Source organism: Propithecus coquereli, unplaced genomic scaffold, assembly GCF_000956105.1.
Source record: "Propithecus coquereli isolate 6110/MARCELLA unplaced genomic scaffold, Pcoq_1.0 Scaffold232, whole genome shotgun sequence".
NCBI lineage: Eukaryota > Metazoa > Chordata > Mammalia > Primates > Indriidae > Propithecus > Propithecus coquereli.
Window position 1 is genome coordinate 4,247,975 of NW_012147864.1, and position 16,732 is coordinate 4,264,706.

The following is a 16,732-nucleotide window of genomic DNA, read 5'->3' on the forward strand; positions in this document are numbered from 1 at the left end:
GCTGAGGCTGCCTCGGGGCCTGGGTGCAGGTTATCTCCACTGCGGAGGCGGCGCACCTGTAGCAGGGCGTCGTGGTCAAGTACGAGGAGCAGCTGAAGTGCAGCTTGAAGTCCAGCTTCTCATGGGTGGCGCCTTCGTCGTCCTGCAGTAGAGTGGAGGCCACAGCTGAGCGGGGAGCCTCGTCTGGGACACCCCGACACCCCACAGGGTGGGGACGACCAGGAACAGCAGCCAGCCAGGTCCCCAAGCCTGCAGAGCTGGCTCCCTGACACCAGCCCGCGCCCCGCGTGCAGGTGCAAAGCGGCATGTACCTTGGCGATGAAGGACAGGGTGCCCTTGAGCTTCTGGGCCATGACGATGCTCTGGACGGTGAACACAAACTGCGCTTCGTTGGAGACACCTGGCCGGGACAAGTGGCAGCAGGGCCTGAGCCTCAGCCCCAGTGCCCCTCGCTGACGGGCAGCTCACCTAGGAGCTCCAGGACTCAGGAGCAAATACAGGGATTTCTGGTGTCGCCCCCCGGCCCCAACCTGGTCCCACTGCCACCCACAGACGGCAGACTCGGCCACCGGGCCTGCCCTCGGGCCGCAGAGAGCCCGCGAGACCCCAGATGCCTGGGGGCTCACCCGGGGGCAGCTGGAAAGGCACGGGGACGCCGTCGTGGACGGAGGAGCCCTCCGGCCGGGCCATCCTGGTGTTGAGCGAGTCCAACACGCTGAGCTCCATGCTCTTGAGGACGCTGCTGCTGCGGTTCTCCAGGATGATCGACACGGTGACCTGGCTGTCCTGCAGGCTGCCCTGGACGCCGTAGGTCTGCAGGAGCAAGGCCAGCGTCAGCCGCGGTGGCCTGAAGGCCCGAGTCCCTCTCTCCCCAACGGCCACAGAAACAGCAGGCCTTCTGCACGTGCAGAGACAAGCAGGGAGGGGCGCACTCCCAACCGGAGAGCCACGGCCTATCTCTTCGTGAACACACCACAGTAACCCTCCTGTCCCGCAGCGGGCCAGTATCCAACACCACCACGGCCAAGTACTGCCTCTGAGGATGTGACCCTGGGTGCGCAGACATCCCAGAGCCTCCGGTGCCCCCAGGGTTTCCCACACGATCCTTTGTGTCAGCTGAGGTTGCCAGCCCCACCCCAGACCCCAGTAATGCCCACAGCACTCACCATTTTAATGTAAGAATTTTCAGCCAGGAGGGAGTAGCTGGACATAGGCTGGGGAGAAGAAAAGACACTTTAGCTCTGGGTGACAAGAACCCACGAGCTCCGTCCCTTGAAGGACTGCTGGAACGCTGGGCGACAAGCGTCAGAGGGCACCAGGCTGGGAGCCCCCGCTCGTGGGAGCACAGCCTCCACCACGAGGTTCGACGGCTGGAGGAGGGCGCCCGCCAAGCCCCAGGGTCCCGCCGCCCCCCCCAGCGTCTCGGCTCTGTCTAGAATCGGCTCAGTTCTCTCCCTGAAGGAGGCACAGGCACCAGCGAAGCCCCAGCCCCAGCCGCCCTCTGCGGGAGGGGCTGGGCGCTGAAGTACCCCTCACCGGGAGAGGCCCCTCCTCGAGCGCGCCGTTCTGCACGGGCTCCCCCGGCGCCTCCTCACTCCCCGGCAGCTTCTTCCTGGATCTCTTCTTGTCCTTGGGCCGCTCCTCCCTCTCCTTCTTGTGCTTCTTCTTATGCTTGGAAGGTTTCTGGGGTGGGAGAGTCCAGGGTTAGCGAGTGGCACCCCAAAGGGAGCCACCGCAGCTGTTAAGAGGGCCCTACAGCACCGGGCGCTCTCTCGGCATGAGGGTGGGGTCACCCATGCCAGGGGGTGACCGCAGGACCAGCCATTCTCCAGGGCCACAGAGACCCAGCTGCAGCAAGGACCTCACTCCTTGGCAGTGGCACACAGGGGAAAGACAACAAGAACTCCAGACACAATGCACAGTGACACGCCCGAGAGAGAAAACACACGTCCACACGGAAGCTTGTCCACGCACGTTCACAGCAGCACAACTCACTACAGCCAAAAGGGGGGAACAGCCCGAGCGTCCACTGATGGGTGAACGGTCCATCCACACACTGGAGTGTCACTCAGCCACGACAAGGGACAAGGCTCTGACATAGGCCATAGCGTGGGTGGACCCTGGGGACACTGTGCTCACAGACACAGACAGACACACAGTGTGAGACTCCGTTTATGTGAAATGTCCAGAACAGGCAGATCCATGAAGATGGGACGTGGATTTGTGGTCTCCTAGGGCTGGGGGAAGGAATGGGGAGGGACTGCTGATGAGGACAAGTGTCTTTTTGGGATGCTGGAATGTTCTGGAATCAGAGGTGGTGGTTGTGCAACTCTGTGAAAATCTTAAAAACACTGAACTGCACATTTAGGAAAAGTGAAATCTATGGGTCGTGAATCACATCCCAAAAAGCTGTTATGAGAAAATAGAACAATAACCACCACCAAAGACCACTAAGAGATCACAGAGGTGAAGGCGGGAGCTGGGCTGCCCTTCTCGGGGGATCCAGGGGCAGCCCCATCACCACGTGGGTGGCACCTGGTGCACATGGCCAGAGGCACAGGCCCATCCACCCCACCCGGTGCCTGCCAGGCTGCCTGCCCTGGGCCTCACCTTCTCCTGGTCTTGGTCCTGGTCCTCCCCATCCTGGGCCTCTCTCCTGGGTTCCTCCAGCTCGTCTTTGGGGGCGGCGTCAGTGTTTGTGTTAGCACTGAGCGTGTCCTGCAGGGAGCCAGGATGGAGGGCTCACGGCTGCCAGCAAGGGCCCTGCGCCCACCCTCAGCCCTCTGTGAGAAGAAAGGGGCCCAGGCACCCCTGCGAGTCCTGTGCCCTCGCTCCCCAAGAGGCTGGGGGCCCCTGTGAGTGGCATAGAAGTAACAGAGCCTTCGGGTGTCGAGGCCCGGCAGGGTTCCCCTTCCTATTCACACCTTGCCCAGCACAGGACACGAGCCCTCCAGCCCTGCGGGTGGACAGGTTATTAACAGGGAAGCACAGGGCCCGCCAAGGGAGACCTCAGAGCTGGGGACCTGATGTGACCTCTGAAGACACGCTGGCACCGCCAGGCTCTTACCGTGGACGGGACCGGGGCAGGCGGTGGGGTGGTGGACAGCCAGAAGTCTAAGTCCTCGCCCTGAAACCACAGCAGGAAGGCAGGAAGGGCTCAGGGCGCGGCCGGGCCCAAGGGCAGCCACACCCTCCCTCACTGCTCCCACCAGGGCCCTGGGCCAAGTGAGATTTGCAGAACCTTCTGGTCAAGGAGCCGAGGACGTGTTAGGTGTCCAAGGCTGACTCGGCTACACTGCTAAAGCAGCGTCGGCAAACAGATCGGCACATGGGTGTGCGCTGTTCCTGCAATCTACAGCCACAGCGGCCTGCACGCCTGTCAGCAGGGAACAGGCTCCACGTACGCACTTCTTTAAAAAACCCACTTCATTCCCTGTGTGAAAACGTGGACACCGAGGAAAGGTTCTGCAGCCGCGCGAGGGCGGCTTCCCCACCTCGCCGGGCTGACCAGTGCTGCCGAGAATGTCCTCGCTCAGGGATGGTCTGGTCCTCGTGGGGCCCCTAAACGTGAGCTCACGGACAGCCCCGACACCCCATGCCCAGGCTCGGAGTCACCACGTCCCGTGCGCTCGCCACTGTCTCTGACACCTGGCTCCAGGGCGAGGGAGGGGAGTGGAGACAGCCCCGGCCTGGGTGCCGACCTCACCTTCCTCTCCTTCTCCTTCTTCTTCTCTTTCTCTCTCTCCTTTTCTTTGTGCTTCTTCTCTTTTTTTTTGGGCTTCTTACTCTTTTTTTCTACCACGGGAACGTCTTCTTTTTCGGGGGACTTGGCGTTCTCAGCGTTCCTATGTTTCTGGACAGGCAGCTTCTCACTGTCGGCCAAGGGCCTTGTGAGGGGAGGGGCCGGAGGTCAGGAGGGAGTGCGGCCCACGCCTGCCACCCAGCCCCACAGCCCGGTCCACCCCGACCACTGGGGTACCTGCCAACATCTCCACGGATGCACCCCGATGGCCATACCCTCCCCAGCGCCCCAGGACCTCGGACCTTGGAACCCACGCTGGGTTAGGGCCGGTCTTGGTCAGAAGACAGTTGCCAAGCAGCGCTGCCAGTCACTGCCTGGGGAGAGCCCAGGCCACACATCCCTGCCTGGTCACCCCACCCTAGCCCGGCCCCCACTCCACAGGAGGAGCCCCTTGGTCTGCGCCCGGCCGCATGGCAGCCCCCCACCCCCACACCGGACGCCCACCAGCACCCTTCCTTACTTATCCAGGTCGATATCCAGGGCCCTGTAGGGGTCGTTGGGGTCTTTGTCGTCCTCGTCGCTGGGCAAAGCATTCTGAGGGGACAGAAGGGAACTCCGTGTCCATTGAGCCTGCCCCGTGGCCTAGTGAGGTCCCTTATCCCTGACACAGTGGGACTGCCCGAGACAACCAGGGCTGTGGGCAGTGACGCGGCCTCGACAGGGAGGACACTGCTCATTATCCTCATGTGCCAAGGGCTGCTGGGCCCCAGAAATGTAGCAGATGCACATCTGCCCTTGGGGCTGCTGGCCTCCTGGGGCGGGACGTGGGGGGAGTCCACTCGCGGCCAGCAAGACCTCCCCCAGGGTCCTGGCCAGGACAAGCTCAGCCACGGGGATGTAGAAAGGACGCGTCCCCCAGGGCCAGCCCCCTGAGGCCACCACGGTGAAAGCCCCCAGCTGACCTCGGGCATCTCCTCAGTGACGATGTCCACCTGCTGAGCAGGAGCGATGTCCTCGTCACTCTCCGTGGGCAGCGAGCTGTGGCGGCGCTTGCCCTTCTTCTCCTTGTCCCTGCGCTTCTTCCTGCGCTTGTCCTTCTCCAGCCTCTGCCGGTGCCTCCGCTCCTCCTCTAGCCGCACATACTGGTCCGACAGGGGCAGCCCTGCAGGCAGCAGCGGGCTGAGCGCAGGGCCCTGGAGCCTCGAGGGGATGGCAGCAGCCCTGGGAGCCGTGGGGCCGACGGACACTTGCCTGGGACCTTCAGCGGGACAGAGAGGTCAATCTGCACCACGGGGATATGCTCCACGCCCGGTGTGTCCTGGTAGCGCTGCAAAGGCAATCGCGAGGCGTTACTGGCCGCCAGGCAGGGTGCGCCTCCCGGGAACACGAGCCTGGGGCCAAGACATGTCAACATTCCCGGGGGGAGCCGGGTGCCAGGGCTCTGGGCTGTGAGAGCCACTGTGTGCACAGCTCAGCCCCTGCTGCACGTTTTCTTAACAACTGGGGCGAATTTTGTGGTTCAAGGAAGACAACACAGGTCTGTGGCACTAGGAGCAGCACAGTTTTCCTCAGTTTTTTCCCTCAGAATCTTTTTGGTTCAGATTAGAAAAGCAATACAGCCTCCCAACACAGCACGCCCACCAGGACGGCAACAGTCAGAGAGTTGGACGACAACCGGTACCACCAAGGGCGTGAAGAAACGAGCCGCATGACCCCCCAACTCCACTCCCAGGATCTGCCCGAGAAGCAGCAAGGACAACCCAGGGGCTTAAAGGGCCGAGCAGGACGCACTCCGTGGCAGCTCGGTAGAGCGTACAGACGCAGGATGGGCTGAGATACCAAGGGACGTGCCCACATGTGCTGCCTTCCTGCAGAGACGCACCGACTCCTCCCCCTCCGTGCACAGAAGCCCGTGCTCCCGCTGCAGCCCTCCCTGTCCCTCCCTTGCCCCTCTGCAGTGGCTGAGCGCCACACACTACTGTGCTCAGCGGCTGCCTCCACCACATGGGTCGCAGGGTACGCCCTGCAACCTGGCACTCCTTGGAGACAGGCCCCCAAGTGCTGCTGGTGGCTGAGGACAGTCAGCCCTGGGCACCTGCTGAGCAGCGATCGTCCCTCGGACATGTGCTCGGGAACCCGCCTCACCTTCTGCGGGGACGGAGAACTTTTGATGTAGAACGGGTTGTTGGCCTGCTCCTGCTTCCGGGCCTCTCGACGCTGCAGGGATAGGATGCGCCGTGAACACGGGTGAGCTAGGACAGGGATGCCGGGGGCTGGGCCCCGCCAATGGCTCCCCACCCTGGGGAGGGGGAGGCTGGCTATCTTATTTTCACTGTTGGCCTTTTACTAACAAGGAACTGAAGCCGGTGGCTGGAAAGAGCACGTGCTGTGGAAAAGGCAGTGCTCAGAGTCCAGGAGGCAGGGACACCCGCCTCCACCTCAGGGATCGGAGTTCAGAGAGGTCGGCTGCCCTGCCTGGGGTAGTGCTGCCTGAAGGCTCAGCAGCAGGGCACAGGACACAGCACTGGGCACCACCCTGGGCACCTGCCACTGCGGAGCCAGCACGGGAGGCAGAGCTTGAGGGAGGGCTGCCCTCTCCCCGTGCACGAGAGCAGGGCGAGAGAGGGCTTGATGACTTCAGAAAGAGAGGGGCCAATGCCAGAGCGGGGATGGGGGCAGGTGCCACCTCCAGTGGGACCCTGGGGCTACCCTCTCGTCTCTGCCCCTTTTGGGCCATGTAGACACCGCACGTGTCTACAGCGTGCCGTGGCAGCAGTACCCTGGAGGGCCGGGCCTAGCCAAGCATCCACAGGCCCGTGGGGAGGTCAGGCTGACGGGTTCTCCTGGGGAGGCTCCAGGATTTGGAGAATCCATTCCCCATGGCAACAAGACCCAACCTGATATCAGGTGTCCCCTCAGGGCGTAGGGAGCCTGCCTGGCAGACCCCAGGACAGAGAGGGACAGAAGGAGGCCGCGCCCCCCTGCCCCCCGCCACGCCCTTACCCGGGCCAGCTCTTCCTCATCCACCTCGGGCAGACGGTGCTTGGCCTGCCGCTGCTCCTCCTCGTGGAACATGGCCTTGGGCTTCTCGTCCTCAGACTCACTGTCCGAGAGTGGCTCGTTGATCCAAGCGTCTAGGTCCAGACTGCGCCAGACAGGGAGGTCACACAGCGCCCCGCCTCCCCGGCCAGCTGAGGGCTGCACCGAGGCAACCGTGGGCACCCACCCTGAGCAGGGTCACTGTGGTACGGCCCTGCCCTTCACACTCAGGAGGGCCCACACAGGCTGCACCGCCCCAGAGGCTCACGGCAAGGGCTGGGACAGACCCACTCCCCGGGCACAGCACCAGGCCCACGTGCGGCCCACAGGAACTGGCCAGAGTCCAGGTCAGTGACACAAAGGGGTCACCAGCCAGATGGGCGCCCCTTGCCCCCTACACCCTCCTGGCCAACAGTGGGTCCTGGGTGCAGTTAGCCTGCGGTCCCTCCCAGCATCAGGGACATCAACGGGCTCACCCTTCAGGGACTGGAACCTTCTTCTGGGCCTTGGGAGCCACGGGGTTCAGCTCCCCAGCAAAGAGGGCACTCACTTCCTCTGCCACAGGCACGGCCTTGGCCTGTAGCTTCTGCACGTGCTTGACCAGCTGCAAGATGCAGGACGCCTGGGGGACACAGACAGGTCACAGACAGCAGAGACGGCCACTGAGCCACCCTCGGGGACGGCAATGCTCAACCACCCCACCTTGAGCCACGTCAGCCACAGCCCAGCCAACAAGCCACCGTCTTGGTCACCAACAGGACAGCAAGGGCATGACAGAAGGAGCTCTGCGCCTCACGTGAAGACGCCCCCCCACCAGGTGTGCACCCCAAGAAACCCGCAGCGCCACCTCCCATAGGGGCTGCCTCGGGGCTCTGGGCCTCGGTGCTGGCTCCCTCAGAGGGCAGAGACCACAGGCCAAGGCCACGGCCGGCCCTGGCAATGCCAGCATGTGCAGGGTCCAGGTCTGTGGCCCACATGCACCTCCTCAGCCAATGTCACACACCAGACTCTATCGGGGGAAACCAGGGACCTGGTGGGTGACACCGGGCGCCAGTGTGTGGCCTAGTCCATGGAGAAGCCACGTCACCCACAAGGCACTAGGCTCCCAAATGTGGAAATAAGGGACAATCTTGGGTCCCCCCAGGGGAAGTTTTGGGCCCCAGCTGGCCCTAAAAAGATCCATGGCCTCCAAGCAGCTGGAGCCACCAGGAGGTCTGGTCCCCGCGGACACTGAGACGGCACCTTACTAACACATGTTCTCGAGGCTTTGAGAAACCCCGACGGGGTGGAAAATGCAGACACGGGAGGAACAGAGGACTGAACGCTGAGCGCCGTGCTGTGGTCTAAATCCCCCAGCTACGCGAGGGCTCGCGGAAGGCTAAGACGGATGCTACGGACTCACCATTGGGGAGGAAGGAGGGGGAGGGATAAAAAATTACCTGGGGAGTACAAAAAAATGTATAAGAAGATTTAAGAATGAAAAAAAAAAAAATCTAAAAAAAAAATTCCCCGATGGTCCTGTCACTTTAACATTCCTTTCCACCAATCCGAAAATCTCTCATCTACCTGTGCCTGCCCCCACTTTGGGATATGCCTTTTGGGCCAGGTCTGCCTGAAATGTCCCCACCCCTGTAAAGCCTGGCTGTGAGACGTCGGGGAGTCTGGGGCTCGAGTGTTAGTGGACGGTTCTCCTTGCATGATGCCTTGTGATAAAACACCTCTTTTTCCCGCCATGGCCCTCGGCGTCAGTGTCTGGCTATCCGGGCTGGTCACAGAGTCACAGCTATGTGGCCCCCGAAGCCCAGGCTCCCACCCAATTGCTTGGCCACGTGCCGTGCACCACAAGGGCCAGCAGGGTCCCCGCCCACCCAGCACCCAACAGAAACCTGCTGCCACCTAAGGCCACCCTTGCAGGCCAAGGAACCCCCAGTCCCGGAAGGGGTGGGACCGTGACAGGGGATTGGGGAAGGTATGAAGGCACCATGCAAACGGGTTGCCACTGGGCAGAAAGAACCAGCGGCTCGTCGAGGACTCTTCCCAGGTTCAGACGCTGTCATCAGCCCCTGCGGAAGCCACAGCTGGTCCAACATGGGGCCCAGCGTGCACACCTGGCCTTACCCGCTCCTGCACCTCCAGGTCCGCGCTCTGTACAAACTGGGGCAGCCGGTCCACCATAAGCTGGGTGACCGCCTGGGCCTCCTCCATGTCCGCCGCCTGCTCCTTCTGCTGCAGGATGGAGGCGTACAGCTTGACGACGTTCTGCACGTACACGGCCTGGATGTGGCCGGGCAGCGTGGTGACTTTGGGCCGCAGCATGGCCTCTAGGGTGTGCTGGGGCTCCTGCAGGTGCCTGGGGACAGGGGGCCGGGGTGAGGCCTCTGCAGACACCCACCCTGGTGGCTCCTCTCGAGGTGAGGAGCAGAGGCTTGGGCTTGTCACACAGGGAGTGACTCTGGGGCTCCCTCGTGCCCTGATCGGGCTGAGAGATGGGATTTGAAGGCATCAGGGACCATAAACGGCTGTAACAGGGACACGACAGAGACATGAGCATCACAGAGTGGCTGGATGGAGGGAAGGCAGAGAACCGCGGGAAGAAGACCCTGTCAGCACCGGGGGCTGGCTCTAGAGAGGTGGAAGGGAGAAGAGGAGGAGGAAACTTGGGGAAAGACTGAGCGGTCTGCAAGACCAGGGCTCTGTGGTGTGGGCGACACTTGAGCTGCTGCTTTTTCTGTGATCAAAAAAATGTTTATGGGCCGGGTGCGGTGGCTCATGCCTGTAATCCTAGCACTCTGGGAGGCCGAGGCAGGTGGATCGCTCAAGGTCAGGAGTTCGAGACCAGCCTGAGCAAGAGCGAGACCCCATCTCTACTAAAAAAATTGAAAAAAATTAGCTAGACAACTAAAAATATATATATATAAAAAATTAGCCGGGCATGGTGGTGCATGCCTATAGTCCCAGCTACTTGGGAGGCTGAGGCAGGAGGATCGCTTGAGCCCAGGAGTTTGAGGTTGCTTTGAGCTAGGCTGACGTCACAGCACTCTAGCCCAGGCAACAGAGTAAGACTCTGTCTCAAAAAAAAAAAAAAAGTTTACGGTAAACTCTTTTCCCAGGAGAGGATGACAGGACACAGGCCAGTCTTCATTGAGCTACAGCACGTCCAGGGTGGGGCAGAGGCTCAGAGGCCGGCGGGGGGCAATGACGGGATGGAGGGGCAGCTGCCCTACAGCGCCTGCTGGGCCAGGCCTGGGCCGCAGGGCAGAGGCGGGGGATAGCAGCAAATCTTAGTCTTTCCAGGAGAAATCGGGAATCCAGATTTCTGTGTGACAGTGCCTGAGCTGAGGCCTTAGCAACACACCCCACTTTCAAGGGGCTCAGGGATCAAGTCTGCTCGGCAATGGCTGCCACTATCCTCTTGGGGCCGGTGCGCCCCTGGACCAGGGAGTCCTTGTAGTCTACCTAGAGCCTGGCACTGAGACTCCTGGACCCCCCAGAAGGGCCTGGCAGCAGGCAGGCTGGGGCTGAGTGCCTCCCAGAGCTCCTGCCTGCAGGGCAGGCCTGGCGTGGGGGCAGGTCTCACTGTCGCCCACCTCCCAGGTATCTGAGCAGAGCCAGGGCTCTCCCTGAGCCTCACAGGCCAGCCCCCTTCCACAGCTCCCCAGGGCCCAGGGGATCTATGGTCTCATGGGCACCATAGAACCAGAGCAGGGCAGAGTGGATGGGGTGCATGTAAGATCAGCCGGCATCATCCCTTCATCCTGTCACTGCCAGGGAGCCTGGGGGAGCTGAGCCTGTCCCTGCACCCACTCACTCCGAGAACTCCCCGCAGATCCAGGCGGCAGCATAGAGCACCTCGCAGATCCCATTCCGCTGGGTGCTGCTGGCTACCAGGTGGGCATTGTCAAGCAGCGTGGACATCTGGGACACGGCAAATTTGCGGATGGCCTTCACGCGGATGGCCACGTCCAGCATCTGTGCGGCGATGAGGTGGCCATGACGGGTGCCCTCCAGCCGGGTGAGCTCCACCAGGATGCTGATGTACCACTCGAAGTTGGTGATGTGCTGGTAGTTGGACTGGCTGCAGATGTCGATGATCTTGGTGAGCAGCTCATCACGGTAGGTGGTGCCCTCGGCCTTGTCCACGTGGGTCATCAGCTTCTTGACGATCTCCATCAGGTTCTTCTTGGACACCTGGGGTGGGACAGGTGAGGGAGGCCCAGCTCTGAATCCACGGCTCACGGGTGGACCTGCGTGTACAGGCCTACACCGGGGAGGCCGTGCATACCTGTGACAGATGAGGAGCACAAGGCCCCCACGGTCACTCGGTGGGCCTGGCCCCAGCCCCCGAGTCCAGATGTGTCCTTGGAGCAGAGGTCAGACCTGGTCCCCAGTGCCCGGCCCCCACACGCTGCTAACCCTGAACTTGAGGGTCTCCTGACACCCACGTGCTGCTCAGGGCTTTGATACCTGAGGGTTAAAGTCCCTCAAAGTGCTAAGACACGGTGGGGAAGCCGGGTGGGCGGGCACGCACCATTCCGTACAGCAGGTCCAGGGCCCGCAGCCGGATGGACTCGTCCTTGTCGTCCAGACACTGCAGGATGAGGTCCTTGTGGGACTGCACGGACTTAGGGTGTGTTTTCAGGATCTTGGACATGGCCAACAGCCCCAGGTACTTCACTGCAGAGACGGCAGGAGGCGATTAGCCCGGACACAAGAAGGTGCTGGTGCCATGGCAGGGCACAGAGCACGTGAGCCAGTCTCTGCTTCAGATAGCAAAGCCGAGGACGAGGAGGAGGAGCAGGAGCAGGAGGAGGAGGAGGAGTGTTCTGTTTACTGCCCAGGCCTCCACGGGGACAGCGTGCCCAGCCCTGCTCTAAAACAAATCTGGCTTCTAATGAGCACCCTAAACACAGCCCCACACCTGGGGCCAGATGCCAGGCGGGTGGTCCTGAGCTGGAATCCCTCACAAGGATACAGAGGTGCCCGCCGCAGCAGTGCCATGTGCTATTGACCAATCAATGCCACCCCCCCCCCCAAGAGATGCAGAGCCTTGTACGTCAGGACACCACGGACCAGATGCTCGGTGAGCACACGTCAGTGTAGCTGACCCCCTGCCCGATCCCCTTCCCCCCAACTGCCCCCCTGGGACCAGGAGGATCTTCCTCGAGGCCCCTGCCCTGGCTGTCTGCACACACCAAGCCTCCTGAAAACCTTCTGGCCTGGCAACCTTCCAGCTGCCCACCACGTGGGTCGAGGGGAGTGGGTGCAAGTGGGCTGCACGGTACTGGCGGGGGCTGTCTCTGAAGCCCGTGTCGCTCTGCCAGCACCGGGTCTGTGAGGAAGAGGACTGGGCATCGCTGACGCTGTTCACGCTTTCCTCCCACATGGGGAAGAGACCTGACCTCACAAAGGTGTAGGAAACGGAAATGAAAGAGTAGGGCGGGAGAGCGACTCACAGTTCTGATCCGAGTCTTCTATCAGTATCCTCAACTTCTGAACACAGAGCTGCAAAGAGGAAACGTGACTCCAGCCGGCCCTGGCCCCGGCCTCCATCTGCCCGCCCCACAGCCCAGAGGACAGGAGAGAAGCAGGCTGGACCCTTGCAGCGGCACGGGCGGGGGGCCAGCCTGTCTGGGGCCCACACCAGGACCCCACTCCACTGGGCACAACAGTGAGTCTATAGGCACCAGCGAACACAGATGCTGCCACCACTGTAAACATGCCACGTGGGGACACACGTCCAACTGCACAGTGTGCCCCGTAGGAGGGACTGGGATCCAGGGACTTACTGTACACATTAGTCACATAGTTAAAATAAACTTGAACCAAACAACATGAAAAACAAGAAACGACCATCCCAAAGGCCTCCAGGCCAGGCAGCTTGGGGACAGAGGAGGGCTGTCCCCAAACATGGGCAAGACACAGAGACACAGTCTGGGTGGCTACCCTGAGCACTCGGGCAGGAGCACCAGGGCCGTGGCTCAGTGGGCGTACACAGCCCACAACACACCACACAGAACAGAGGGGGCCAGGACAAGGCAGACAGCGGGACAGGGGCTTCTGCGGTCACACCCAGTCAGCAGGGGGCTCCCAGCCCGAGGAGGAGCACAGTGGCCCGGTGAGTACCTGGATGCTGGCGCTGTGGTTGGGCATGCCGGAGGACAGCGAGATGAGCACTGAAACAGACAGCCGCCCAGTGAGTGTCATGCCGTGGCCACGTCACCACCCCAGTGTCCACTGTGGCTCCTGCCCCTCGCCCGGTATGGGGATGGGGGTAAGGGCAGAAACGCCACCGTGTGGAACTGCTCCTCCCAACGGTGCCCACACAGGACAGAGCCGCAGCGCAGGGTTGGGGCTGTGATCTCAGAAGGTGCTGGTGAGGCAGCCCTCAGGGCATCTGGGAACCTGGACGGCCCCACCTCACTGACAGCAGAGGCGGCTGGGCCTAAACTGCCCCTGCAAACACCTCTGTCTGCACCTGACCCTGCTGTTCTCTGAGTCTGGAATCCCGGCACAGGCCAGGCAAGGGGGCCGCGTGACCAGCCCCCATGGACACCTGGGTGGGGTCCCTGTGAGCTTCCGTGGGGACAATACTCCATGCCTGTCATCACAGCTTGCTGCTGGGGATGGAGCACGTCCTGCATGACTCCATGGGAAGAGGGTTCTGGAAGCTGGGCCTGGCCTCCCCGGCTCACCCCGTGCCCCTGCCCTTTGCTGACTCTGCTGTGTCCCTTTGCTATCGTGAACCACGGCTGCCAAGACGACCACGTGCTGAGTCCCGGGGCCCTCCCTGTGCACCCCTGTGCTACCAGCTACCAGGAGGTCTGGGACCCAGCTTGCCGTCTGAGTCTCCAGGCCTGCACCTCTGCCCCGCCCCTCACCAGGTCCCAGGGAGTCGGGAAGGCGGAGTCCAATCACAGCCCCAGGGTGTCGGCCACACAGCATCCCGTCCAGGGCAAGTTCCATGGGAGCCGGGGCTACAGATGGTGTTGGGGCCACGCCCCACATGCCAGCTCTTGGTACTGTCATCCAACAGCCACTGCTCCTGTGATTTGCGTGGCCCTGGAGATGCCTCACCCGTACCCACTGCCTCTCCCTGCACCCCAAATTCTCCCCACCCCATCACTTCTGATCCTCCTGCCCTGCCACACCCTCTTTCCTGGTGAAGGTCGCCTCCCACTGTCCCAGAGCCTTAGGGACGCTCACAGCCCACACAGCTGTCACAGACTAGACCTGGGCCGGCTTCTCATGAATCACTGAACATCAGACCCCCTCACGGGTCCACAAGCAGCAACTGCTGGCGCAAGAGCTGACGCAGGGACTCACGCCCACCCCGTACCCCCCGCAGGCACAGGCAGCCAATGAGAACCCGAACCTCACGCAGCCCGGCTCTGACACCAGCTCACGAGAAAGCTGTGAAGCCAGCAGCCAGCCGGGCCCTGCCAGGAGTCACGACCCTGCTTTTCCAACAGGACGATGGTGTGGGCTGAAGGGGCGGGGGGGACTCCTAATTCACCAACCACAAGGAAGTGCGCCAGACAACTGCACCCAGACAAACTGGTTCTAAAGAGACTGTCCTCTACCCCTGGGGACACTGTCAGCCAGGCCGGGCCTGAAGGGCGACTTCTGATTCCGCCTTACAAAGCGATTTTGTTGTAGACACCAATGCTATATATCTCTAGTGAAACAACGTGCCTCGGGTTGCTTTAAAGAATTCTCAGAAACAGCAGCTGTCGGCGGGTCTGACAGTGGGCGCAGAGCGGCCGGAGCCCACGGCTCTGGAAGGCGGGAGACAGGCTCCGCCTGTAGGTATGAGATGACTCCGGGACGTGGCGGGGGGCTGAGCTGCTCCAGAGCCCCAAGCAACACCCCCCGCGTAGGGCAGTGGGGCGCTGGGCAGAGATGCGTGACCACGAGGAGGCCCGGTCGGTCGCAGGCCCCGCCACGGGGCTTTCCACCTCAGCTTCAGCAGGGGCGACACTTGAGGGCACTTTGTCCCCTCTCCCCCTACTGAGGACAGCCGCCCCTTCCAGAACAGGACCCGTGTCAGCTCTCACCTGCAATCACAGTGTTCACACACTCGTAGAGAAGGGACATGGCAGATGTGCTGCAGAGGGAGGGCAGAGAAGCGGCGTGAGGACAAGAGTCGTGTCAGAGTAGGGGACGGCCCCCTGTACCGCCTGCCAGGCAGGGCCGCCAGCAGCTCTGGCCCCGGAACTCTGGCTGCCCAACGGTGCGAGGACACGTGGGGGCACCTGCTCACCTGTGGATGAGGTTGGTGAGAGGCTCGATCAGCTTCTTGCCCAACCTCGGCTCCAGAGGCGTCAGAGCACCAAACTGCAGGGCGAGAGGGGCGGTCACCGCGCAGGACGGTGCTGACGCAGGAAGGGCCACCCGCAGCAGCACCAACTAGGCCCCCCTGGGCCAGGCGAGCACGAGGGGATACGTCCTGCGCTACTTGCCAGCTTGATGATCTTGATGAGGACCCAGTTGTTGGTGGAGGACGTCATCAGCTTGAAGAACAGTGGGGCCAGGGACAGGTAGTTCTTGGGGTTGCGTCTGGCCAGCTCGCAGATGACGTTGACAGCGGCTGACTGAACCCCTGGGGAGCAAGGGGGTCCTCATCAGCAAGAGGGGGCATCCTCACAACTGGGGGGGGGGCCTCACAAATGGGAACCCTGTGGTGTGGGCCTCGAAGCACAGGCATGAGAACAAACTCGTGACCGTCACCATGTACACGGACGGCCAGCACAGCTGACACGGCGTGGATGAGTGGCAGTGTCGACACAGGCATGCACGCGTGCGCACACACACACACACTTCCTAGCTCTGTGTGCTAAGTGGTGGGCCCAGCGGCTACGATACCCCAGCACCGCGAGCACACGCAGTGCCAGATCTTCAACAATGAAGGAAGCAGGGCCGCGTGGAGAAACGTGGACTCCGGGCCGGGAAGGGGGACGTGAACCTGGCATCTTGTGGTGCCAGAAAGCAAAGACATGCTCAAGAAATAAGGGGAGGTGGCAGGTGGGCACGGGAACACACGCGAAAGGGCGCCCGACGGCCAACCTGAGACAATGGGAGCAAATATACTAACAACGAAGGTGTGGATAACAGCCCATAGGGTACAACAGGCACCTATGAGTTCGTCCTGACGTAAACCGACAAGTGACGGAACAGACAGCGCTTTCTGCCCTAGGACCCTAACAAACGAACGAGGAGGAGGAGGATGGGGGAAGCTCTATCCGGCAGGACCGGAGCCGTAGCCAGTTCAGGCCAGGCCACAAAGGCCGACGTCAGCAGGGAAGCAAGCATCTACGCCGCTGCTGAGTATCCCCATGTGGCTCTGTCACCCGGCTGTGCCTGCATTGGCTGCTCCATTCTAAAACTGCCACCCTTAGCACGATGCTTCTGAGACCTGGTCTAGCAAATCAGGGGGAGCAGGAACCCCCGAATCCGCAGCCTGTGGGGCAGAGGGGTGGCTGGCATGGCCGGAGGCAGACTTGTGCCGGGGAGGCTGGGAAGGGCAATCTGGTCTACACTTGGGCAGCAGTGTCCCATCAACGTTCGCTTCTTTACTTGTCTTGACTTCACTTTGATCACACAAGACAGAATATTCTGGAAAGCTGGGTAAAGGGCATACGGGAATTCTTTGTACTATTTTTTCAAGTTTTTTATAAATCTGACATTATTTCAATATAAAAAGATAACCTAAAAAATTTTAATGATTAAAAAAAAAAAAGAAAAAACCTGAGGGAGAAAAATGTGGGGTCCCTGTGAGCTTCCGTGGGGACAATACTCCATGCCTGTCATCACAGCTTGCTGCTGGGGATGGAGCACGTCCTGCATGACTCCATGGGAAGAGGGTTCTGGAAGCTGGGCCTGGCCTCCCCGGCTCACCCCGTGCCCCTGCCCTTTGCTGACTCTGCTGTGTCCCTTTGCTATCGTGAACCACGG

General features: G+C 61.6%; 1 protein-coding gene across 1 annotated transcript in view; it reads right to left on the minus strand.

Moving 5' to 3' along the window:
- Positions 1–16,732, minus strand: part of AP3D1 (adaptor-related protein complex 3, delta 1 subunit) — a 36,490-nt gene that overhangs the window by 4,104 nt on the left and 15,654 nt on the right. The window contains exons 7-28 of the mRNA XM_012645432.1: positions 15,241–15,380; positions 15,042–15,115; positions 14,836–14,885; positions 12,905–12,954; positions 12,235–12,283; positions 11,310–11,455; positions 10,590–10,969; positions 8,900–9,131; positions 7,258–7,403; positions 6,746–6,887; positions 5,888–5,959; positions 4,994–5,069; positions 4,705–4,904; positions 4,263–4,336; positions 3,707–3,887; positions 3,068–3,127; positions 2,611–2,718; positions 1,537–1,683; positions 1,167–1,214; positions 627–813; positions 312–400; positions 57–142 (exon numbers count right to left, since the gene is read on the minus strand). Of these exons, the coding sequence (XP_012500886.1) occupies positions 57–142; positions 312–400; positions 627–813; positions 1,167–1,214; positions 1,537–1,683; positions 2,611–2,718; positions 3,068–3,127; positions 3,707–3,887; positions 4,263–4,336; positions 4,705–4,904; positions 4,994–5,069; positions 5,888–5,959; positions 6,746–6,887; positions 7,258–7,403; positions 8,900–9,131; positions 10,590–10,969; positions 11,310–11,455; positions 12,235–12,283; positions 12,905–12,954; positions 14,836–14,885; positions 15,042–15,115; positions 15,241–15,380 (2,737 nt within the window). The remainder of the gene's footprint in view (positions 1–56; positions 143–311; positions 401–626; positions 814–1,166; positions 1,215–1,536; positions 1,684–2,610; positions 2,719–3,067; positions 3,128–3,706; positions 3,888–4,262; positions 4,337–4,704; positions 4,905–4,993; positions 5,070–5,887; positions 5,960–6,745; positions 6,888–7,257; positions 7,404–8,899; positions 9,132–10,589; positions 10,970–11,309; positions 11,456–12,234; positions 12,284–12,904; positions 12,955–14,835; positions 14,886–15,041; positions 15,116–15,240; positions 15,381–16,732) is intronic.